The sequence below is a fragment of the Myzus persicae genome, unplaced genomic scaffold (genome assembly GCF_001856785.1).
Source record: "Myzus persicae strain clone G006 unplaced genomic scaffold, MPER_G0061.0, whole genome shotgun sequence".
NCBI lineage: Eukaryota > Metazoa > Arthropoda > Insecta > Hemiptera > Aphididae > Myzus > Myzus persicae.
Window position 1 is genome coordinate 505,719 of NW_019104211.1, and position 26,882 is coordinate 532,600.

Here is a 26,882-nt window from a genome sequence, read left to right on the forward strand (position 1 = left end):
GGTCCTCCGATTTATATAGGTAAGCGGTCGCTACTCGCGGCGGTCTACGCGGCCCGTCGACCGCGCGTTCACGACTTTGTGTTCCCACTTTCCGCAGTCTGCAGTCAGCCGTCCCCGCGAAGTTGAACCGAACACGGATTAGAAAGTGGTCCACCGCTTCAACAATGGTGTTCGGGTGGACCTGAAATGAGGAGGAAAAAACGCCCCGGAGGATAGGTCCAGTACACATAATTTTCACAATTATTACGTTACAAAATAATCGCCCATTACTGTGTCAAGACCCCGCTTCCACCCTCAAATAAACGCTCACAAAAACCGTGTGGGTTCAAAAAAAAAGAAAATGATTATGTTATGTGTGGATGTCTGTAAATTAAAACATTGTTACATTATTTTTTTTTTTTGGTATCGGGTTTCATATATTTTATATTTTATTTCGTTAATATAATATTGTAACTAAATAAGTACCTACTATACCTACTAATCCGTCGTTACACAACTGAATATTTTAAATTGTCTAAAATGTTAATTTGAATGTTTTAAAGTAGCGTCCTATAACTGTGCCCATATGTGCCTACATGTGAGTCTATGTCCCTTATTAAATATTGTATTCGTATAGATTTAAAAGTTTTTATTTTTGGTTGTATTATTAAATTAACCTCCACTCCTCCCATAGTAGATATTAATGTTAATTATAAATTAATATAATATAAATACGAAAATAAGTTTCAAAACATAAAGATACTGGGCGATTGATAATTTTTAAAACCAATATTTATATGAAAAATGGAATTAGTACAAGTTCGTGTTTTATATAATAAAATACGATTGCTACATATTTTATTAGACCTATATAATTACATAATCTATTGGGTATATCCACTAAAATATTAAATTAATAAATGTTCAGCTTTTATAGGTTTATATTTTCATTAGTTAGAGTTTATTTTTTATTACGACCATTGGTAATAGTTAGACAAAATATATTGATTTAATTATAACTGACTAGTTCCTATTACATAAACGATATAATATTAAAAATAAATACACTATATAGTATTGTAGAAGTGAAATAATGGACGTTTAAAGTTTAATTTTAACCCGATCGACAATATTATTAACTGTTGAAACTTGAAATGAAAGTATTATATTGTTTATCGTTATAATACGTTATATAATGTCTACCTTGTACTGTATGTCAGTATATAATATATATATATAAGAACTGCAAATTAAAATTCTCATGTTCATATTATGTTTAATGGTACTTTTAAAATTATTTTCTATATTCATAGTAGTAGAAAATCTTATTGCCATTTTTCAATGAAACATTTTAATTTTAATAAGTCATTTATTCTAATTTATTATCATACCATAAATTATAAAATAATAATAATAATAAATTAGTATAGTTAGTTTTAAAATTTGTAATATTTTATAACGCAAGTGCATATTTAGTATTATATACAGGTTTTATTATCTACCACTATATAAACTTTGTTAAATCGAGTAAAATATTTTTAATTGATGGTATTGAACAGGGGGTATAAACAATTTCTGATAATAAAGCCGTAAACATAAAATATATTTAGCACACAATCGGTTTAATGATATTAATTGTCTATGTACCTACCGCGTAGTATTAGTTTTATCTGTACAAATGTTACTAAACATTTTTTCAGTCAATCATTGCTTAAAATACAAATGTTATTTATAAATTCTAAGTTTATAGTTGGGGTTATAAATTGAGCACAATATTTGATTCGTACGAAAAAAAACTATAAATTAGGGTATAATAAGTTATTTGAAATGGTATTTTTTTCAATAATTTTCTGAATTTTTCAATATAAAAATTTAATTAAAATAAAGATTGAATTCTAGCGTAGGCGTCTATCTTTTTCTTTTTTATAAAATCTTGACAACATTTGGCAAAACTATTTCTACTTCAAATCTTTAAGAGTGCAATTATTTATTACTGTTTTCTTATGTAAAATGGACAGCACAATTCGTTTTTGGCTGTATCAGCGAGTAAGGAATTTATATTAAGTATCAAATAATAAACAAAACAAAATTAAATAAAACACATTCAGTATTTTATTCAACATAATAATTTATATTATATTATATTGTATTTATAATAGTAAAAGGTAGAATAACAGTTCACAATAATAATATTACAAAATTAAGATTTTATAATGTAGTCATAATGATAATATTATTTTAAACTGTGATTTATATTTTATTTTTGCATAACTAAAATGAAAAAAACATAACCTTGAAAAATTAGTGCCCTCACTATCAAATCACAAAGAAAAATATTACAACCAAAATATTCCTTCCCAATATTCAACACAATCGTTATCTACAAAACATAACTGAGATCAACAAAACATCATTCATACCATACAATAATATAGCTAAATAGTATTAATTTAATTAATTATTACATAATATAATATATTGTATGTATATATGTATTTATATTTTTACATTTTACAGTCTACATAAATAGAAAAAACTCGAAACAAAATTAGGAACATTTTAATAATATCTGTTTTAGAAGTACAAAACTAAACATCTATACAAAATTAACAATCAGTACATTTCGCTAAGTCTATAAATCGACCGCTAAAATAAAAAAAATTCAAATGCAGTTTTTTTTTCTGCTCTAAGAAAAGAATTCCTCTTTTATTTTGACAAAATTTCATATTAATAAATATTTGGCTTCTTTGAGCTTATCAATTTTCTTCAGAAAATAAATTACGTCTTTAATAATTAGCCTTTTAAGTTTGTGGGAGGGGAGGGGGCCACTACTGTTAGTGGTGGTCGAATCCACTTCTTACGACCATTGCAATTATATGTTACACAGTTAATATCCGTAGCCTCAGAATGCAATATCGTGTCTCATCCTTATGTGCACTCGATAAAGTGCCTCTGTTCGATAACCGATGGTCGTTGAACCTCTTCCGGTTGGACGGGCGTCATTGTCGGTTGATGATGATGCGGTCGCAGGTGGGCGTACATGTCGTCATCGTCATCGTGTTTGTCACTAACGTGTGGTGCACCGTAAATGTTTTGATTCGTGTCGTCGGCATGTTCCATCATACCGTTCGAGTAATTGTTTTGATGATACGCCTGGTAATCGGGACTGGAAATCTGCTGTTCGGCTGCGTCGTCCTTGCCGCTCGTGTACGGTGGTCTACAGGAAGTGGTCTTCCAGTGGGTCCTAAAGTCGGCACAAAAACAAAGTGCACCGTTAGCTACTATTTCCGCGTTAAAACACAGCCACAGAAATAATTGGCATTAGAAATGAGTACTGACCTCAATCCGCTGGCGCTAATGTACGATTTTTGGCAACAGTGACAGGTGAACGGTCGCTCGTTGGTATGGATGCGCTTGTGCAATTTTAAATGCACCAGTTGAGTGAACGTCGACGAACATATCTCGCAAACGAACGGTTTGTCACCGGTATGTAGCCTCGAGTGAGTTTTAAGGTTAGAAGTGGAGCTAAACCGTTTTTGACACACATCGCATTCGTGCGGACGTTCTCCTGTAAATTCAAACAGACAATACAATTAGCTTTCGTTCGTGTAATATTAATATTATTTTCATATAATTATATGCATTATATACACAAAACGAGGTAAATTCACTTACCGGTATGTACGTAGTTGTGCTTTTGCAGGTGGGCCAACTGAGTGAAACTCTTCCCACACGTTTTGCATTTGAACGGCCTTTCGCCGGAGTGCGTTCTCAGATGCACTTTCAAGTTAGACAGCTGACCGAATGTCTTGCGGCACACGTTGCACTCGTAGTGCATTTTTCCGTTTTTCTTGCTGATCGGATAGGGCAGAGACCTATATCCGCGCGAGTTGCTGGTGCTTCCAGGACTTCCACAAGGCGACACGTCATCCGGTGACATGGAGCCCGCCGGTGGACTGGCGCTGGATTCCACCGGATGGTTACCGGGGTAGTGGCACTGGTAGCCACCGTTCTGCGGTGGGAACAAATGCGTCTGATGGTGGTGGTACGGCATGTATTGCATCTGTTGACCAGCGGGGGCCGGGTAGACGAGTATTGCCGGCGGTGGTGGACTCCGGTGCATCTGGTGCAAGGGCGACAGAACCTTGGTAGACGAATCTGGACTGACGGACGCGTTGACGTAACCACGTTGTATGTACGTCGGGTCGGGGACCGGCATTTGCGGAGGGGGTGACATCGACGGGGCGATCGGCGCGGGAGCGGCCGACGGGCCCGAATCTTTGTTTTGCAACAAAAGGTTCTCCAATAGCGATTTCTGGTCCCTGGGATATTGATAGATAACTGACGGCGGGGGTGGCACAACGGGTGCATCGAGCTTGAGTTTTTTTGGCAGCGACTCGACCGAGTCACTGCTGCACGGCGCACTGGATGAAGATGGCTCCGCGTATCGTTTGGGTGACTGAGAACGAATGACGATTACAGGCTCGGCGACCACGACTGGTGGTGGCGTTTGCTCTTTCGGTGGTTGATCCGATTCCTTTCTGTACTGGGATGCTTTGCGTAATTTAATTTTCACCTTAAGAAACTCGTTAGTCTCCACTTCAACTGCTTCCTCGTCGGGTTTTGGCAATTTCGATTTTTTACTATACGAACAAGTAATTTTGTATTTTAGTTTAACAATACACTATATCTAAACGTAACTGTATAATAGTTGACATCTAGTGATGCAAATCAGATTTAAATTATTTGAAGTATCTTACCTGTAGTCCAAAATGCAGTTGGAACTATCGTCAGAGTCGGATAGATGTTCGGGTGGTGTGGGTGCATCGTCGTGGTAAGTGTGACTGTGGTATCCTTCGTCAGACCGTACTGAATGAGATTGAGCGTATCCTTGAGCTTTTCCTTCGTCGTCTGCGGGTCTCAGTCGTAATCCATCTAACCGCAGAACGTCTGAATTTCCATTGTCTATGTACTCTTTGACCGGACTCATCACTACACGGCGCATTGACGTCGCATTGTTAGTCATTGCTTTATCAAACTCATTACGAATATCATCATCCTGCCAGTGTACTCGATTTCCTGTCTTGAGTGTGACATCACCGCTATCTGCTGGCAGTGGTGGAGGTGTTGAAGGAGTCGACGACGATGATACTGTATCTGCACCGTCGGTTAGCATGGGTAGTGTAGGAGACGTAGACGTCTGCATTTCTGTAAAATAAAGTTAAAAATTAAAAATTAAAATAAAAAAACCCGTTTTTTAAATTAATTAATTGTAGAACAGTTTTACATTTTTAACTACAAAATGAAATTTCAAATATGGTTTTGACAGTGAGTAAGTTTTTCTAGATAATACATTAAATATTAAATATTTTTAACTGATTTTACCATTAATTTAATCTACTTTGAGATCGTAAGTGTTAGTTGGTTATTACTTACTATCGAGTACAATATAATATATTATCATAATAAAACGGCGTATTAGATAGGCAAAACTTATACACTTGCGGGTATAACATAATAAAAAAACGTATCTAATACTTAATAAATAATTTTTTTTCACTTACTTCCTTGCATTCGTTGTATCATCTGTTCAACGCTTGATGGATAGTTTAGCCTTTCAGCAAATTCACGGCAATACCAAACAAGAAGTTCTTCATTTGGAAAAATTGGTCGAATTGTGTAAAAAAATATATCAGTCTATAAAAATAAAACATTAAATGAGATTTTTTTCTTTCGCTTTCATATTATAAATGTATAATATACACTTATTAGACAACTTTTTTTTAATTTATAATTTACACTTACTCCGCATTGACAAGCGATCAGATTCTGCGATTGTGGTGAATATGGGGCACTCACGTACCGCATCCAATTGGACTTCGTTTCATCGTAAGTGTTTATGTAATAGAACGGTTTGTTCTCTTTATAAATCTGTAACGGTACATAATAATAAGTAAACGAAAAACCGGAAGAAAATAATTGAAAGAGCTATTGATAGTTTAGAAGAAAGGTATATTATCTAAGTAGCCAAAGCAAATTTACCTGTTGGCGCATTTTCCGCCAGAAATTATCTTGACCTAGCATGAGTTGGACCTAATAAAAAAGTACGGACAGAGTTGTAGATAAGAAAGCAACATTAAACCCGATAGTTAGTTAGTTTAGAAGCATTATGAAAGAGCTGTATTGATTTTTAACAAAACTTACCCTCCAGAAGTATTTCCGTTTTCCGTTTGGCGCGTGCTCTTTAACGCACACTTCGCCCACTAATGGACCAAACCTTGTGCCTAATGGAATGTATATGGCACTTTTTACGCCAGTGATCTACGTAAATAAAAAAAATAAGAAAATGGATTAATAATTAATAAATAATACCTTCCTTAATTCTTAAATTTCATATTATTATAAATGCATACTTTTTTTCCAATTTTTTTCAATTTGAGATTTCTGGGTAATGAACTCTCAGCTCGATTTGGGTTATTTGGATCTGCTGGTTGGTCAAGTACAATGTAGTCGACAAATTTGTCAAATTCTTCTTCTTTGATTGAGTTGAAATCAAAAGGCAATTCGGATTCCATTGGAGGCGTTTCCTGAACGGGCAAAAATATCATGGTTTAAAATTAACACATTCACGAACAGAATCAAATGTTTATGATTGTTCAGGGTCATGTTAGTCTATTGATTTCACCTTCCGAGGCGGATATATTTTTAGCTGGATGTGCGCATTTTGTTCGTATCACATGGCCAAAAAGATAACTACAGCGGTTTAACGCACACGTCGCGATGCTCATCGAGGTCAGGCGCTGTGTATTTAGGGCTGAGTATGAGTGGTATCTTAGGGTAGGGGCAAGGAGGAGTTAGAATATGGGTCACTAGTGCCAACTGAGAGCCCTACAAACTGCACTATCGATCGTACCGATGCATTCATATATATATACATATATAATATACTCTTAGTGCCAGTATTTCATGATGACGTGTTAGCCAAATTAAAGATGCAGTTCATAGTCAGTAAAAAAATATTTTGTTTATCATAGAAAACCATTTATACTCTCATTTGATTATCAAACATATAATTTTAGATAAAGAAAATGAAATGTAAAAATTCGTACACCACTTAGAACGCAGTTCTGTATTTATATTTTATACACCTAAATTAAATTAAATATAACTTGCAAATTGTGACCTTAAGAATTGTATTATTAGAACAACTGGAAGGCCAATATTATGAATAACTTGACACAATAAAAAATAGCAATAATGAAACCGAATCATATCTTGTTTGCCAAATACCAATGCATAGTCACGGGGATACAATAATATACCCATCGTAGCCTTAAATGATTTTATACGCTGGTTATTTTAAATGAAACTTGCATATTGATTTAATACATTCGAGCAAATTTTCGTATACAACCATACAATATAAGTACGATAAAACCCGAGTTTCTCAATATCATATTACTTTAAATAATTTTAAAATTATTAAATGCATATTTTTAGATCAATAAAAATGTGTTGAAATTAAATTGAAAGTAAAAAATGAAATCATTTTATTTTATCCTCAGAGTCTTAACTAGTTTATAAGGATAATTATATCATCGTAATTTTCATGTGAATTACTGTAGATAAAAAAAATGTTTAAAACATTTCAGTAAAAGGTTGTTGAACTTTTGCCCCGGAGCAGTATCCGATTACGGCTGCTGTCTAGTGTAAATCCGTCCCGACAAAATGGCGGACCGGAAAGTTCGATAACGCAGTTCTAGACGGCTGCGAAAGCAATCGATTGGCGGCGGCTTCGCTGTAATGGAGGGGTAGCAAACCAAAGAAAATACTGTGCCAACGTTGATGTAGACAAATATAATAGTAAAAAAAAAAAAATTAACGACTCGAGAAAACTGAATAACCAAATAATTGTCGGAGGTCCGTGGTGACCGCCAACAGACCAGACAGAATCGATAGCAGTAACCGGAAAATATATATGGTGCAATGTCTGGAGAATGGTAGACAGAAAAAAATGTTCGTCTGGCTTTTGAACTCAGCTTAAACTTTTAACAAATATTATAAACCGTACAGAATTGAATTTGTACGAGTAATTTGAGGATGTAATTTAAGTAAATAGAATTATTTAAGTAAATTATGTGAATACAATGACTCTGTTTATTTTTTTATGCTAAATTGGTATAAAACCAAATATAAACGCAATTCTATAGATGTATGTGTATTTTTTCTAATAGGTATGTACTTTTATAGTATTTATACATTCCACAATTAATATCAAAACAATACTAAGAAAAATCTTAAAATGTGTGTTTTTATTTAACGTCTATTTTATTATAAAATAGTAAATACTAATATTATATTACACTTGTATTGGTTACGTGTCCATCTATATATGCTCAATAATTGAATGTGTGCAAAAAAATTGCTCATTTAACAAACTGTACTTGTACAATTATTATAGTATTAAAAGGAATTAAATTTACCTGTCTCATTATTGTGATATTTAATGATCTACTAGTCCTCCATAAATCCTCTGCAACTGTATAACCTGTGAACAGAAAATAGATATAAATTAAAATTTACAATATACAGAATGTTGTTTGCCGTTCAAATGAAATAGCGAATAAATTCATTCAATATATGCATATTTGTATAACACATGTCTGGGCTTATTTTAAGACGACCGGAGACCGAAGTTTACTTTGTCCCTTTTCTCCATTTAAATTATTTATACACACACATGAAATTCCAAAAATCTTTGAGCATACTGAAGCAGTTTTAGCGATCATTTAAATCAAACACCAACACTTATTGGTAATGCATAAATAATACCTATGGGTGAATGTACTCGTTTGTGTACCACCTGAACAAATGCAAATATGATTTGCTAAGGAGCACATAATATTATATGACTACTTGGTTATAGAAAGCAATAATTAAAAAACAAATATAACTATAAACAATATAATACATGCTTGTATAGACATTATAATTGAGTCGAGTAAAAATTAACCAATATAATATTGTTATCAGCTCGATTGAACGGTATATAAAACGAAAGATTGACCATTCTATGATGTATGTATATTGGTAATTGGTATATTAGATATATTACAATATATTAATTAATCTATGAGTAACACTGATAAGATCGAGACAAATATAGCTAAATTTTTATTTCCGCACGTTATTATGAGTGTTTTACTATTCTCTAATTTTTATTTGTTCAGTTGAAATAATAGAGTTCATTTTATGGACCACGTATACAATTTTTTAAATTTTGTTTTTATAATTATTGTCTTGATACAATATATTAATGTGTTGTTCTTCGATATACTAATTATTGCACGAATTTTGTGACAACGAAAAATAATTATCGGCACAGGTAAGTAAATACACACCGGCAAAAATTAAAACAAAAATTATACATTATAATTACCTTATTTTGAATTGAATTATACATTTAAAATGTTATTTGATTTTTTTGATTAATATAAATAAAAATAAAAATAATAATTTTTTTATTAAGTGACATATTAATTACGATATTATTGTTAGTCATATTTAAGAACAATTGTATTCTTATTGTACAATATACTTAACAGTTAGCAATGTAAAAATGTCAAATTTCAAAATTATTCTGTTATAATTGTGCGTAGTTAGCATAAAAACCCTTGTTGTATTTTTATTTCATAATAATTATTTACTGAAATAAACATTAATTTCTCTAATTACGTAAATTATTGTCAATGCTTTTGCATTGTGTACATTGTTTTATAAAACGCTCTAGTAAAATGATAAGGAAATTAATGAAACCTTTAGCAAAAATGATTATGAAGAAATATTAAATAGATAACTATAATAAAAATTAGAATATTTTGCAATCACAGATTTTATCATAATTGTTTTTTCATTGACTTATATACATAAGTTAAATCCTTTAATGAATAATTATATCAAAAGATATTTAACGAATTAATTTATATAACTATTGGTTTTGGGAACATTGTGTTAAACCTAAACTTTGCAGACATACATTAGTTACATAAACTTTTGTCTAATTGTTCTAAAAATAAACTCACAAGAGCTGTAGTTAGATAAAAAAAAAAATAACTCAAATGATATTACGTTGTTTTTTTCTAACGAACACAGACTAAATATAGTCACTAAACATTTATCCGTTTACTGCAATAGCTCCATCTTAGAATTTTTGTCATAGGAACGTAAAATTTTTTTCGCATTACTCTTCAAAAATGGCTCACGTCTAACTTGTGTATTTTCTAAAAATTCTGTAACTGAAGCGCACATGCATTCAGAACTGTGGGGTGGTTATATATTATATTATATATTTTAAACTTCTATTATAATATTCAATAACAGTCAGTGATGAGTTTTATCGTTACACCAACTCAATTGATATCGCAGTATTGAATTATGCGTAGGCACAATCAATAAAAGTATATCAATAGTTAAATTAATATTTGTTTTCTTTTAATAAAATAACATTGGAATGTAAATTAAACGCATTTCGCTTGACTATATTATAGGTACAATAATATTTAATAATATTTAGTCAATGAATCTCTTTTATCTAATGATACATTTTAATATGTTTATATTACATTTGCGCAATTGTATTCAATTACATAACATATTATTTAACATATATTAAAACTTCTAAGTATTTTACTACAGTTCTAATAACAGCGAAAATTAGATTGATATAACGAATTAGAATCGAACGTTTATTATTCGTTTATCAAATCAAAACCAACTCCATAATTAAAGTGCGTTCAAAATGTTCGTATATAAGTAATTACTGTTATTGCTGTCAAATACCATAGAACCTATTCAGTTAATATTTAATTGCATCATAATAATTTGTTTCGGCCTTACTCGTTTATGTGGATATATATTATTATATTTATCAAATGCACCTAACTGATAAAAAGTGCATTGTGCATTTTGGTCAAGGACGTATTGGCGATTATTGAACAAATGCATACATGCCTCTTCTATATTATGATAGATCACTCCATTCCGTGCACCGCGTCAGTAAATATATCAATAATATTATAGATATAAAGTAATCTAGTTTTATTGGTTCTTTTAGTTTTCAATAACTCAATTTTATTGTTGTTGTCGTGTGTACACGAATAACATACGAAAGATTTGCACAACCATAATAGTTAAATGTCCTTCATCCTGTTATCAGAGTCAAGGTCGTAATAAGAATTTTTAAAAAATGTTTTTTTTAAAACACTCGTTAACTCGCGTTATCGTAAATATTACATTCACGCATTTAATTGGAGGCTTGGCCATTGGAATACTGTGGCAATGAATGTTAGTTTCGACATACTATATTGATCGGTAAATTATTTTCAGATCTGATGATGTCAATGCGGGATTGATGGAAGCATGATTTAGGTTTATTAATATTATATTTGTGGCTTATGTAAGTATTGTACGAAAAGATATAGGTATGGGTAGGTATATAGCTTAGGCGATGCGTACTTTACATTGTATGTTGTACATTGCATTAGGTTTCTGGTAAACTACCATGTCACCATGTATAAACACATAAGCACTCTTTGTGTTTTACACAAATATCTAACGAATTGCACAGATATTTAATGCTGAACAAAAAAAATTGTAATTTTGTATTGAAACAGCTGCTCTGGTGTACCTATCCTAGTATTTGCACAAGAATATATGTATATAATGCGTACAGGCATCTGACACTTGAAAGTACACAAAAACACAAACTAATGATGTGCACTTATCGAAAATTAATTTTACTCGAAAAATAACGAATAATTTTAATAATAATGTCGGAGAAAAGAATGGAGTAAATACGTGTTTGATTTTTTAAGTGTTCATAAAACTGCGGTTGAAGTTTGAAATAAAACACTTTCGTTATGTAAGATTATTAAAAAAGAGCGACAAAGGGTGAACGAAAAACGATTTTTATAGAATACTGATTTGGAATCCCATATTATAATATTATAATATATTATATAACATCCGATAAAAGAGAATGAAATGCATTTTATTTTTATCAAAATTCCCTTTTGGACATTTATATTCGTATTGTACCTACAGATCTACCATACCTATCCAGATATAATTATTGCGGGAGTAAAGAAAATCAACAAGTGTTTCAAAAAATATACTTGAAAGTTTTTATATTATAACTTACAACTTACAAGCAATGCATATTTAGAAGTATACGTCTTATAAACAAAATGTGATTATAAACTCATTGCAAAATTAGATTATCTTTAGAGATTCTAATGATTTTTTTACGAGAACTTAAGACACTGCGATTATTGTGATTTATGAATGACATTATTTGTATTTATACAACAAGTTTTTTTTTTTATAGTTAGGTAACCTATAATTTCTAACATCGATTAACACCGTAAAATAAAATAAAACTGTATTATGATACCTTATAAAAAGTGAGCATATAAATAGTCTCGTGATTCATTTGTGTATATCTATATTGGGATACTTAGTACGTTTTTTTTTCAATACTTAAAAAGTCAAAATCTCGTAATAATAGAAACATTTAGCTTATCTTAATAAATGAAATTCAATGGGTTATTATGCAATAGGTACCAGCTCCATTCATATTATATGGCTGTTTCGCTAACAACTTATTTTTTCTTTAGTACCTACATAGTTTTAGATCATTGAATATTATAATATGGCATGTATAATAATTAATATGACATCTTGATCGAATAACTTATTCGATTTGGTGCCGAAATATCATGCGAGTACAATTTCCGTTACTATTATTATTATTATTATATTAGGCACAAATGATAATCACCTATTATAACACTTTATATTAACAATAAGTATAATAATAATGAATATTACACATTCAATAATATTGGTTTTTGATCAATATAACAAACAATAGTTAAATTTCTTTTAGTAATAATCGTTTGGCAGTGCGAGTAGTCGTCTTACCGCGCTCTTACTCAATTCGAATTATTATGAAATTTTACTATCTACGATCTACCGGAAAAAAACTATCGAGAACGTGTTTCGTAGTAAATGCACGAAAAGGCCTCGCGGGGTAACACAATATTACTAGATTATTGATGTTCACGGCCGCAGCCTTGGGACTCGCGTTTTGCCCGTTGCACATATTATGCACTTTACTGCAATCAAAATGCGAACACCGTGTGTGTCCCAACGTAATAATAACAATGATGACATATTATCGTCATGTAAACGTGTGAACTGTAAAATGTAAATGACAAGGAAAAAATTCACTAGAATGTGTTTTATCTAATGATATACTACAGATAGTCAAGAAACTAAAATATTCTACAAGCTAATAACTGTACTACGCGAAAATAAAACGTGCGGCTCGTGATTTCGTTACAACGATCTGTTCGTTTTATACTTGCTTACGTGATTATAATTATTAATGTCGTACAATGTAAAATGACGATTAATACTATATTATAATTATTGTAATTTAATCATTAGTCCTACGAAACCTCTAAAAAATGATTTATCTATTTTTTTTTTTTTGTTAAAATAAATGGTTTATATTATAATGATATATGGGAATAATTGAATCACGCATAATATTTAAAAAACGGTAAAGTAAAAAATATAATTGAAAAAACTGTTAAAACATCTAAACGTGTACCTACCTATAATAATAATATGCGTAAAACACTAAAACATGCTTACCCAGACGGCCGGCGGGCCCGGACTGTTTCTGCGGTTGAAATCGAAAACGAAAAGTGTGGAGCTTGATAAACAAAAAGTATGTTCTAAGCAATCAGGCGTTGTACTGACCTAAGGCAACACAACGGTCTGTGTGCACCGAATTCTGGCTTGCACGACGAGGATGCGCTCTGCTCCCCACTGCCGCACCACCCAACCCTCCGTACCCGGCTATTATCCCGTCGTCGTCGACGACGCCGACGTCTGGTCCCTGGCGCGCGCGCGCTTTGCTCGTTCGCCTGCTGCGTATACCCGCTGCACATCACTCCCTCTCCACGCGCGCGCGCGCGCGCCAAACGAAACGCGCGGACGGGCGTCGAGTGCATTTCCGCATGCGCCTTGGTGCATCAGGACGACAACGCAAGCGCGCGCCGTCGCGGAGCAGTAGCACTATAGCGGTGGCGGCGTCGGCGGCAGCGGTGGCGGGACACACTCTCGCTTTTTCACCAGCGCATATTATAATACTCATACACACCGACAGCGACAACACTCACACACACAAATGCATGAAAACTCGGTCAACGGTCGACGGCAATTTGGCGTTCTAATTGCATTATGCAAGAGCAGTGTGTGTATACGACGCGTTTTCAAATAGTACCAAAAATCGTGCTTCGAGTTTAATATAACCTGTGGCCTATAATTATTTATAGGACGGCGTCAATCAGAATTTTCGATTATCAATAATGTGCCTTTTGTGCTTTTAAAAAATATCGACCGACTGTGATGCACGCGCGGGCGCATTTCATACGTATTGTAAAACAAAGACTGCAGTGATCATATAGTAGCTGCAGTACCAGAGTATATATCATTGGAATAGATATGTTCTTCGCATTACAATGTTGCGATTCTATTTAGGTTGTCTAACGTTGCGGATAAAAACGTTGTAATGCCATGTGCATGAATGACGTGCGCGCCCGTCAGCGGTATAATATACTGCATAAGTATAAAAATAAATCGATACGTTCCTTCGCTCTTCATAATATTGTCTATGATGTACTGTAATCAACAAAAATATAAATTGAATAAAGTTCTGCTCGACGTATCCATAGAGGCTGCCGATGGCAATGGTACAAATTTATTAAATCCGAACAGTTAATATTTTTGTATTTTTTTTTTCGTAGTAATTAATGCAATTGAGTGCAATACGCGCGTAAGCGATACGCGTATAATGGTATATGCATTATAATAATAATAATAATATATGCACTCGGAGTGGGAGTACTTTATATTATTATGAACTCAACGAAAAACCGTATAATCGCAATGTGCGTGGGTTTTCAATAGTGTCGCGCGGTGTATGCGATGTATCAGAATGTGCATCAAGGTCATCACGTAATACGCTTGTTGACGGTGCGCGCGCACATTGCACACGAAAACTGGGTCAATCGCTATCGCAGAGTGTAAATATAACGCGAAATTAATAATAAACGTTTCCGTCGATTCTCAATACGTAGCACTGCAGCTGTGTCGGCGACGGGCGCCGCCGCACCGCGTGATTGTTGCGGGCCGCTGCAACGGGGCTCGAGGCGTAAGCGAATCCTCTAAGGGAGTTGATTGGGTTGAAGTGGGTTGAAGTGGTTGGGGGTGGGTGGTTGACGGCCTTTCCAAGAAGGGGTGTAAAATGGTGCGACGGTGGACACGATTGCGGGGAAATTCAAGGAAAACAACAACAATAACAAACGAACGGAAAATAATACTCTTGTATATAACGGGAGAAAAACGGAAATCGACCAGGAAAGCGTAACGGGAGCGGCAGCGGCAGTGGCAGTAAAGTGTTAGTGCATATAGTGAGAATACCCTCCCGGCCCGGAATATAGCGGACAAAAGTTCATCAGGTCACCGAGATGGCGGCGGCAGCGAACGACAGCGCGTAATATTGAGGACGTTCGGTCAGTGGGCGTGACCTAGCGGAGGCCGCGGTATACGCGAATGAAAATCGGAAGTATATAAAATATAATATATATACGTATATATAATGCACACAGTGGTGGCGACGCAGCAGAACTGCTGCAGAAGCGGAGGCAGCAGCAGCAGTAGCAGTGGCAGTGGCAGTGGCAACACACGACTCCTTCCCCGACCGCGAAAGAGTCGGTCAGACGGCCGCAGGGGTCTTGCCGCCGCCGCCGCCGCCTCCTTTCTCTTCAGAATATTCGCGTTATACATCGCTCCAGCTCGTTTTGACGTAACGGCACGTTATTATTATTATTATTATTATTATTATTATTATTATTATTATACGTCGAGCGTCTGTCTAGGAGATACACGAGATATACAAGAGTATATACCTATACACATAACACTACACTTGTACTACACTTAAATATATGCGCCGGCGCCGCCGCTGCGTTTCGTACTTCCTTCCGCCCCCGTCACCGCCGATGCGGCGAGTTTGAAGGGTTTGTTATGGTTTCAGCGCCGTATATTTTTATTTTCCGTTCCCCTTTCTCGCGTGATCATTAGCAGCTTTATATAGCTGCAAAGCTGTGGGCGCAGTATTATTAAATTATTATAGTTCTCGGCCGCCCAGACGGAAAACGATTTTCGCGACGCGAAAAGACATAAAAAAAAACCCGACAGCCGCCGCCGTCGGCTCGCCCCGGGTCAATGACCAACTTGCACACACACACGCGTGCGCGCGCGGCGCTTGTTCGCTCATTCGCCGGTAACGGTAACCTAACCTCAATCTTGACGCACTTTATTTTTCGTTTCTTTTGTCGATTCTCTTCCATAATTTATTTATCGGCTCATTGACCTTACCACGGGAGTTCGCACATAATAATAATAATAATAATACAATATAATATATATACCACCTATATACACTGATAATTATAATTTACTTACGCTAAAAACGCCGCATCGTGTGTCCCCCGTCGTAATCAACCCAATCACTTCATATTCTTATGATTACTTTTATTATCAGTGTTATTATTATTAAACTATGCTGTCCGCCGCACCGACTCGGTGCAGGTTCGTAGTGAGGGAGGGGTGGCGATGGATGGACATAGACCGAAAACGTAATTACTATAATAGTATAATATAGTCGTAAAACAATATGTCATCAGAGAAAAATGTACGACAGTTACAATATTACAAGTGTCATTTTAAAGTATTGTTTTGTTATGTTGAACTGTTGTGGTCCACACTTTTCAGCATGCTTTGAGACCCGGCAACGGTGCAACACACATGTTGTGTATAGTTCTAATATTATATTATAGGTATTTCATTAAACGTTTAATGTACTGTAGATACTATATAATATGCTATCTATACTGTAGACGGAACACTATTCGACTCATATACGAGCACTGATTATGGAAAATAAAATTTCCTTAAGGTGTATAAAATAAATATGATATAAGAGCTAAAATGTTGTGACTACCAGTAATGAACTTATAATTTGCAGTTTTCTCAAGTATTTTATCGTCCAAACGAAGTTTCAAATACTTCGATTTCAGTTGAACCAAACCCGAATAATAATAATACTGTTGCGATTTTCCAACAATATTCTTTTTTGACAACAGTCTGCGAACCAAGCTACATATATGTACGGATATGCAGATTGTCTGACGATAAATTATAATCAAACAGAAAAATTGCAATTATCTAATACTGCATAGATTAATTTATAGTAATAATATATATAATATATACTCTACGAGCACCGTATACCTATGAGTTATGACGACTGTGCACAGTGACATTTGCAATTTAAGGATTGATGCCTGCAGCAGTAAAAAGTATATATCCATATAAATTTATATATATATATATATATATATATGTGAGTACAACTACGGCACAACGATTTGTAGTTTCGAATTAAAAAAAAAATAAAACAGATATCTACGCCAAGCGTACCTATATAGAATATACCTATGTACCAGCTAACGATGCCGGCGTGTTAATTAATTCGAGTGGGCACAATAATGATTGCAAAAAAACTTAGGTGGAAAAAAAAATAGTATGAGTAACAATTTCTTATGTCGTTCTGCAGCACTCCCCGCCATACATCGTCGTCATCGTAGTTCTTCCCTTCCCGATGCGGACGACTTTTACGGGTAACACTGCGCACCAGAGCCACAGCGGTGACCGGTCGTTGAACTCTCGTGCGCGGCAGCCGTACACAACAATGTATATTATTATTATATATTATATATATAATATATACAAGTACCTATATAAACGACGATTGTTATATATGTATATAATATATGTACAAGTAACGAGTATAACCCAACCATATACGTACAGTGACCGCGGCGGATGAGTTTTCCGAAATTGCACTAAATACGCCGCCGTCGGTGTACCGAGTGTACTCAGCACGTGGAAAAACTGTGGTGCCCGACGTGTATGGGCACGCACTGCAGAGGGGGGGGGGATAATATTTGTAAAATTGCCAAAAAAAATTGAGGCGAGACGCGCGAGTACGTCGAACGAAAGAAAAAGCGATGCGCTCGCGCGCGCGACGGGAATTCGACGCCTGGACTAATGACCTCCTTGTAAGTGGAACAAACCGGACGCGACAGCGCAGACACTCTTCTTTTCGACGAACCGAAGCTTTGAGCGCACAATTTTTTTCCCTTCCCTGCAAACCCATAGTCTACAGCCTACACTGCTGGTGTAGCAGTATAATACCGATATTAATATATAATATAGACTCGACGACAAATTTTCTTTTCCCACAGTCAACGTACCGTCACACACACACGACACACACGGACAATATACTAATATATATTATTGTACATAAACGCCAAAGTACAAAACCATGCTGCTTGTGTGCGCGCATACCTCCCGGGACGTTATAATATATTATACGACCCGACGACCGTTATTGAAGGCGTCTTTTTGTGTTTTCGACACCCCAACACGACGATATGCTGACCATAAAATTACGACCGTATAATAATAATAATAATATTAATATGTAACACGCGAGCACACGATGACCTCGACAAAATGTCACAGGCACCTACAAGCTATACTATATACCCGATAATAATGGTAATAAATGTATTATATATAAATGTGTTTGTTGACCTTCAATACCGTTAAAACTACCCTAGCCATGATCTTCTCTCGGAAACGGTACTTCCAAGGACAAGGATATCGTTTACCCGAAGGCCAGTGGGTTACACCACGGGGTGCGGGCCGGCTCACAAAAATGAAAAGACGACGACGGTGCGTGTCGAACGGAGACCGTCATCGTCGTCATCAGTATAGATATATATTGGAAAAGATTAATTTTTTTGAGTACACGCCGCAATACTAATTATAGAGGAGGAGGAAGAAACGCATTTTATTATAATACATGGAAGGTCACGTTTGTTGTTGATATTCGATTCCCACAATGAAAATTTTAATAAAATAACGCAACCAACAATCACATGCGACGAGATAATATATGATATGCAATATTGGTATATTATATACATACCTTTATACTTTATTGATGCATATATTATTGTGCGTGCACTTCACATTAACTTTTTACGATATGCGAAAAAAAGTTTTATGCGTGACCTTGCAGCTGAAACCGGTGTGTTATCTAATCGTAACGAAATACCTATGAATTTATAAAAATTTGTTTACACTTCCTCCAATGTGGCTGTTATCTTTATCCAAGCATATAATATGTATATATGTATCATAATATAAAAATATATAGTGCCGCGTATGTCGTAACAATATTCTACAATATTACACGCATCGATCGGCAGAAAAAAATTGTTAATCTTTTTCTACAGTACAAGCAGGCGATATCAACCTACGTATATTGCATATGTAGTAGTTGTTCTTGTTACCTACGCAATCTGGCGACTTTGGCACTCGTAAAATATCATAATATAATATAACATTACGGTGCAATGTCGTGTTGAAATGAAAACCGAAAACGACTACCTGCTAGAACAACAACAACAACAATAATATTGTTCCGCCGCGACGAGGGTGCAGCGGTGTAATAGAAAGTTACGTATAATATAATACGACATATATGGTGCGGTCGAATCAATTTTGTTCTTTTCGGCCCGACACAAAGACTATAATATAGGTCCGTATTGCGCAATTCCAAAAAATTTGGTCGGCTTTTCTTTAGATCCTAGCACAAAGACACTGTCACACAAAGGACATAGACCTCGTAGGACCGATTATTCCCGAGAATCGAGAAACGCCGAAGAAATAACACACTCGCATTGCTCGGACGGGAGTGAACCGTTCGTCGGTACCGAGAAGACCGCTTATGTGGTATATACAATGATCGTGACGGATCACATGGGAATTTGCCGCTGGACAAGCCAGAGATTCTCAAATAAATATCATATTATTTGTCCGGAAGTTGATGCAGCAGTGATTTATTATTATTTCATTTGTGTCACTGCAGCAAAAGTGCAAATCAACGACGACATTACTGTGTATCATTGATGATAAGATGTAATATATTATAATATGACCGAGGAGAGCCACAATAATATCCGTCACAAGTGGGGCGTCAACACAGAAAATAATCTCTGTCGGCGATGCATAGCAGCTGCTGAAAATCATGACGCGAGAATCACCGTCAACAATCACCAAGGATACGCCAAAATAAAAAAATGGCAGTCAAAATTTAAAAATATTTCGGTGACCCAAACGATTAATAATATGCAGACGAGCTCGTGTATTCGTGATGTGGTTACTCGCAAATCTCGAGTTGGCGGGCGGCTGGAGGAGGAGCGAACAAGACAAAACCGAAAAAAAAAAAACAACCATCGAAAATCGCAAAAAACCGCACGTCCTCCAGAGGTCGTTGACCGCCAGCGACGGCGGTGCCGAAGATCGTTTTATGGTGTGCGTTCGTCGCGGTTATATAGCTGATTATTGTAACGAAAACTCGAGAAGCCGCGCGCTCGTCCATCACAGCAACGAGTCGTTCGTTTTCGGACGCTCATCAGCGAGGATTTCGGCCTCGAAACAAGGTGCGGGGGGGTAGGGGGCGTCACATTATATTATATAGCCACGATGATAATTTATCTCGCGATCTCACCCGGTGGGTGCGCAGCAAGCAGGGTACCACGGCGTTCGGGTTCGGGGGGGGGGGGAGTTAGTGGTAGCTCGAACGTTCGCCTATAATAATAGAGTACGCGATTCCGGGAACGCGTCGAGCAATTATAATAATATATTTCATATGATATTATATTTGTATATATTGTGCGCGTTCCTCCACACAACAACCTTGTCCGCGCCCAAATCGCAGATAATCGCACACGCGCGCGTATAATTTATATACTATTTACATATTCGTACACACACGCGGGCGCGCTCGCATAATAATGGAGCGACGCAAGAGTCATCGACGGCCTCCGAGCCGCCGCGAACAGGCCAATGAACTTGGCGCACATTCAGCCGGCCGGCGGACTACGCGGCGACGGCGGCGACGACGTCATCTCGTCACTCGCGAACATCGGGTATACGGCCGCGACACTATACGCGGCGCGCAGCATCAAACGCGTGTCCAATCTTTTTTCGTACTCCTCTCATTTTCAGCATTCCGCGCGGACCCACGATCAACGACCCCGCCGAATCCTCGCGATTCCAAACACGCCCAATACGCGCGCACGGCGACGTTTCCTACGCCACCGCCGCCGACGTGTAAATAACATTATATTGTATACCTATATGTATAAAACGATTTACGTTTACACGTTCCCGAGTGCAACGCACCCGCGACGAAGGCGTTTAACTCGTGAAAATATATAATGATACGCTCGCGTATAACAACAACGCGTGCGCATACGAACCGCCAAACGAACTAGGCGCACCTAAATATTATACAATTTTTACGGCCGGTGCCCATCGTTGTCATCGTCGTCGTTTATAGATTAATTTTTCGTCTGTAACGTCATACAATGCGCAGTTTATCATCAAATCCGATGCGATATCACTCAGACACGTCGGCGTTATGCACTACGTCAATATCATTTATATCAATTTCATAATATGAAAATCAGAAAAAACTACATTCGAGATTTCCAGGACTTTGTACAATTTGCGTGCTTTTATTACGTAACATAATATACGACGTAGGTAGGAACGTATAATATTGATATAATTATTACTAACGTTAAAAATGTACGCTCTACACATTGTGTGCACACAAACATCGGCCAAGGAAAAAACTACCCATATAATATCTATATGAAATTCATGACGTAAAATATTAATCGTTTATCCCGCGAATTTATTGCGCAGTGGCATTTCAGAAATCTCGTTTCGGTTTGCTGCGGTATCGTTATTATATCGTCATTCATCGTCGTTAATATTTCAATATATTATAATGTCATACCATTTATATAATAATAATAATTATATTATTGTCATCGATTATATATTTTATTATTGTTTATTGGCATCGACTCGCCGTTTTGTTCACCGTCTTCCCATTAGCGCGCTCGAGATCGCCAGGAATTTCAATAAAACCGAGTGACATGGCAGTCGCTCAAAAGACATAATATAGTAAATATATTATTTAATCGTACATACATACTCAATAGAATCGATACAATTATTATTACTATTATCATCGTTATTCAGCGACCGAAGAGTTAGCGAAAACGCTCAAAATCTCGAAACTGTTTTAAATTGTACAAAACAATATGTCACAGGTAACGCGTCGTTCGTTTTACTGACAACAGTACCGTCGTATTGTATGCGATGGTACTCGTACGTTTTTGGATTATGCGTATTACAACAATACATTATTTTATGATTCACCTGATATGTATATAAGGACGGATGATGAGAGCGGGCGAGCCACCAACAACGCGTTCCGTCTTGAGGCAACGCGCACGTCCGCCGAGTCGACGATGTAAACAAACTCGCGAGGACCAGATGAGATATATACATACACATATTATATTACAATATATTATTATTACTATTATTATATACGTGGGACGACGATAATAATATACAAAACCGACGAGGTCACGACGGCGGTGACCACCACAACGCAACATTGTCACGCCGCCGACACACGCACGTAGCACCAATATTTGTGTTTGTGCGTTTGTCTGTTTGTGCATGTTGGTGGTGTGTTTGATAGTGTCAACGACAGTGATGGTGTAAATACCGTGCTTGATTTGAGGAAAATTTAAAAATAGGAGATGCAAGAGTGTAAAAAATGTGAGCGTGTACCAGAATTTTTAAATATATCTTATGGCATAGGATGCAATTAGAATATTTTTTATATGGAAGAGGGATCTCCCCCCCCCAACAACGTTTCCTTTCAGTTCAACAACTAATGTACAGTAAATACGTCTAATATCTAACGGACTCGAAGACGGCCCTGAAAAGGATAAAAACACATATGCAGTAGCGGGATGATATATATATAGCTGTCCGTGCCCAGCGTCTTTGTCTTCAACTGTATAGTACGGGAGCGCCAAAGGAATTTGCAATGCGAGAGGCGCCTCGGCGGGTTGAGATGCGAAACGAACGCGATATAATATACCACGGTATAATAATATTAGAGGCCGAGTCGAGCGAGCAACCGGCGATTTATTATTTTTCTTTATATATATTTTTTTCCATGCCTTCGTCCTCCGTATTCGCACGTACGCGCGTATTATACGCAGTTTTTTTTCACGGGCGAAAGGCCACGGTTACATCGGGTGGGGAAGGCGGCGCGGTGGCGGTCTGGTTGTGCGTCGCACCGAGTTCACCGACCTGCCCGGGCGACCGAACGCGCTCCGCTGGTGCTAGAGCGGAGGGGCGGGCGAGCGCACGGCCCGGCAAGGTCGATTCGCGAGCCGCCCGGAGGGATAGTGGTTCCCCCGCCTATCCACCCCCTATCGCCCGCCCCGAGGACAATGCACCGGTCAATGGCTTTCGCAATGGCAAGAGTCATTATCACGCGCACTGCTCTTGGATTTATGCGGCAAAAATCACGGGTGCGTGTAAATGAAATGTATACGTGTAAATCTCGTATATGATAATAATATTATAACATAGCACATACAATGGGGAAAGAATGGAATATACCGGCACGAGACCTGTTGATCTGCTGCGGCCCGATCGAGCTAGTATAATATACAGGGATGGGTTTGAAGGCTGCAGCAGAGTTAGATCTTTTTTGCGACCTTTGGATTATAGAGTTATAACTTTTGTGGGTTACGCGAGCGATTAATATAGGTACGAGAGGTTGTGCAGATAAATCGACGAAGATCGCCAAAACTGACCGCTCATCTTATGATATGTGTGTATTATACTATTATAATAATATCGAGTTATAACAAGTGGAAAATAATTTTATATTACTGGTACACCCAGCTGAAGTGAATACTGGTTTTCGGACATTGCGAATATTACGCAGCGGCGGTTGTCGTCCGTTCCCCACCAGCCCTTACATGTTATACTTCGAAGCGCAATTTATGAAGTACAACTACAATACAACACAATCATCTTCGGCTTGCGAGTCCTTTCAGAGCTAATGTATTACGTTAATGCTAATTAATTTTTCCCTCGACTATTTAATTCCCACTTTGGGGAGTGTGCACATGGATATAGTAAAAACATTTTAATGTATTTTAAAAACGATAGCTGTTCTTTAGAAATAAAATACGTATGACTATGTATTATTCATGCGATAATTTAAAATTAGAAAATCATATTTTTATTAAACTCTGCCCCAAACAGTTTAACGTAAATCATAATGTATTATTATCTTGATTATTAACAATAATCATTATTGCAGTTTAAAATAGATATTATACTTTTGTACTTCGTTCACATATATCATATATGTCATATGAATATATGATATATGCCAATTACTAATTAGAGACATCTATTAGCCAAATTTTTTTTTTAATGTCCCTTAGTCATCCACTAATTAAATTGCCATTGAATAAATAGTATATTTATGCACTTATTGTGATTTGGAAAGATTATGTATAATGTGTATTTAATATGTTACGCACTACTGTAATAAGATAACACACGTATACTATATAACCATGGGAAATGTAAATAGATAATTTTTTCATTGAATGAATGAATATTATATGGAAATAAAAAATTGTACTCACCCAAAAATTTTGGTTGTTTTGATTATTATATCCTATAAATGCGATGTTGTACGTCGATTACAGAATCTTCTCGAAACATCTAACGAGATAAATCGCACAATCGAATAGTTCACAGATTTAATAAATTCAAAAATTGTTGTGGGTACACCATAAAATATTATGTATACATATAATGTGTATTATATAAATAAATACAATTTAAAAAATGTAAAAAATACGGTTAATAAAATGATAAAAAAAATTATAATAAAGTATATATTATGACAATATCTATTGTAAATATAATATAATATTATACAGTAAATTCGCAAATTATATATTATTACAGTCGTAATAGCGATGTGATAGATGCGGAGCGTAAAACGTAACCGATCGGCGACAAGACTCGCACGGTCACCTGTCTGCGCTGACACTGCGGATCAAAGCACTTCCTTAAACTTAACCTTCAAAACGGACCGACCTCTGGTGGAAGAAACGGTATCTCCTTCCAACCGAACGCGACCGGTTCTCGCGGGCGCACACACACGGCGTCGCGGCACACGAACGGTCGATGAACTCTGAAAGTAAACGCCACAGGTAGTCGGAGCCGCCTCGGTTTTGCGGTGGTGGGGTTATATTATGTTGTATGTATACACTGTAACCAGTATAATATGCGCGCGTATGTGTGTATTTTTGCGTATTTGTGTGTATTTGTGTGTACGTTTGTGTGCGCGTGTGTGTGTTTCGATCCATCCTTCCTCTTTCGATATTCTTTGTTTTTTGTCTTTCTCATATTATATTGTATATATATATATATGTATGTATATGTATATATATACACATTGTGTATATATTTTTTTCGTCGTACTTAACGGTACTGCACCGGTTTCTGGTACTCTGTGCATGCACATCACTGCAACCCTCATCGACCACGGCACCGCGATATATCTGTGACGCGATTCCCGTGCGCGGGGGTGGGTGGCCGTCGTCGGCGATGGCTGGTATACGGTCTGGGGTGTGGATCGTGTGAAGCCGTGGGACACAAAACCCAGATTTATTTTTGCAGCAACAGTTGTTGTTACCCATGTATATAATATATTACCCATATTTTAGGTAGTTATACATTGTTGGTACCAACGCGGTAAGGTCACACATCACCAAAGGCGCAGTAAATAATCTTTAGTTGCTATACACACATACGCCGATAAACTTATAAATGGTACTTGATTCATTACCCCGCTTCGTCGGGTAATCAGTGGGACGGTGTACGTATTTATGTAGGTATACGATAATATACGATTATATAGTGATAAATGATAATTAAAAGTGTGCAATCTACTAACCGGCCGTGAGTTTTTCGTCGTCTGCCAAAACGAGGCACAAACTGGTTTAAAGATGAAATTATACTCTTCCTCTCGAGTGGAACAAACCGATAAAAATATTTGCCCAAAGGAGAATCAGGTTTTTTATTCTCAAAATCTCACACCCAAATTTTTTTATTTTTACTATACGTCCGACGATATATAATACATATACATGTATATTATACACCACGCACGAATTATACGGTTCGAAAAACCCATTACAAGGTCAATGGCTTCTAGTGCGAAATTGTCAAAAATAACTAAACCGGGAGTCGTTCTTTGAGCTCGATTTTCCAGATTTTCGCGACGAAAACGCATATATCGGTAACAACTATACATACTACTTATATTATATTATTATTTGCGGTTTTCTAGCGTCTTCTTTTAATTGCAATATAGACTTATTCTCAGCGTGAGTTCAACGACCTGTTACCGGTTTGCTCGGTCATCGCTCCAGTAAACTATATTCGCGGCCACCGAGCCATTGACCGTTCCAGTGACCACGCCGCAAAACGTATAAGACCGGGTTTTTTCTCTTGTCTATTATACAACGGGTCTTCAATTTCAGGAAACGCATCTTTGTCTCAACCACGACCACCCCCCCCCCCTAAATCGATTCGATTTATAAATGGGTCGCGAAAACTGTTATTGTTGTATACACTGCTGCAGTTACACCGTTTACGTAATTTTTCCTTCAGCCTACATTTTACATTTAATTGAGATAGATAACAATGAA

The 26,882-nt window shown here is 36.3% G+C and overlaps 1 protein-coding gene across 3 annotated transcripts; it reads right to left on the reverse strand.

Moving 5' to 3' along the window:
• Positions 1-2,179: 2,179 nt before the first annotated feature.
• Positions 2,180-25,227, reverse strand: LOC111040025 (PR domain zinc finger protein 1). 3 transcript variants are annotated; one of them, XM_022323710.1, is made up of 11 exons: positions 24,804-25,227; positions 8,463-8,527; positions 6,393-6,566; positions 6,184-6,300; positions 6,022-6,072; positions 5,785-5,910; positions 5,544-5,676; positions 4,740-5,187; positions 3,655-4,622; positions 3,319-3,547; positions 2,180-3,223 (listed from the first exon to the last, which is right to left on the reverse strand). In XM_022323710.1, the coding sequence occupies exons 2-11, from the start codon at positions 8,469-8,471 to the stop codon at positions 2,908-2,910; spliced, it is 2,571 nt and encodes an 856-aa protein (XP_022179402.1). In that variant the 5' UTR covers positions 8,472-8,527; positions 24,804-25,227; the 3' UTR covers positions 2,180-2,907. The 3 variants fall into 3 exon arrangements, with proteins under 3 accessions (XP_022179402.1, XP_022179404.1, XP_022179403.1); XM_022323711.1 differs by lacking the exon at positions 24,804-25,227 and adding an exon at positions 13,699-13,834 and having other exon boundaries at positions 2,908-3,223; XM_022323712.1 differs by lacking the exon at positions 6,022-6,072.
• Positions 25,228-26,882: the final 1,655 nt, after the last annotated feature.

Excerpts from the sequence above, each read along its gene's own strand:
- LOC111040025 (XM_022323710.1), bottom strand. Across the intron at positions 6,073-6,183 it reads AACGGAAATACTTCTGGAGG|GTCCAACTCATGCTAGGTCA; the intron begins GTAAGTTTTGTT and ends CTTTTTTATTAG. Across the intron at positions 3,224-3,318 it reads ATTAGCGCCAGCGGATTGAG|GACCCACTGGAAGACCACTT; the intron begins GTCAGTACTCAT and ends TGCCGACTTTAG.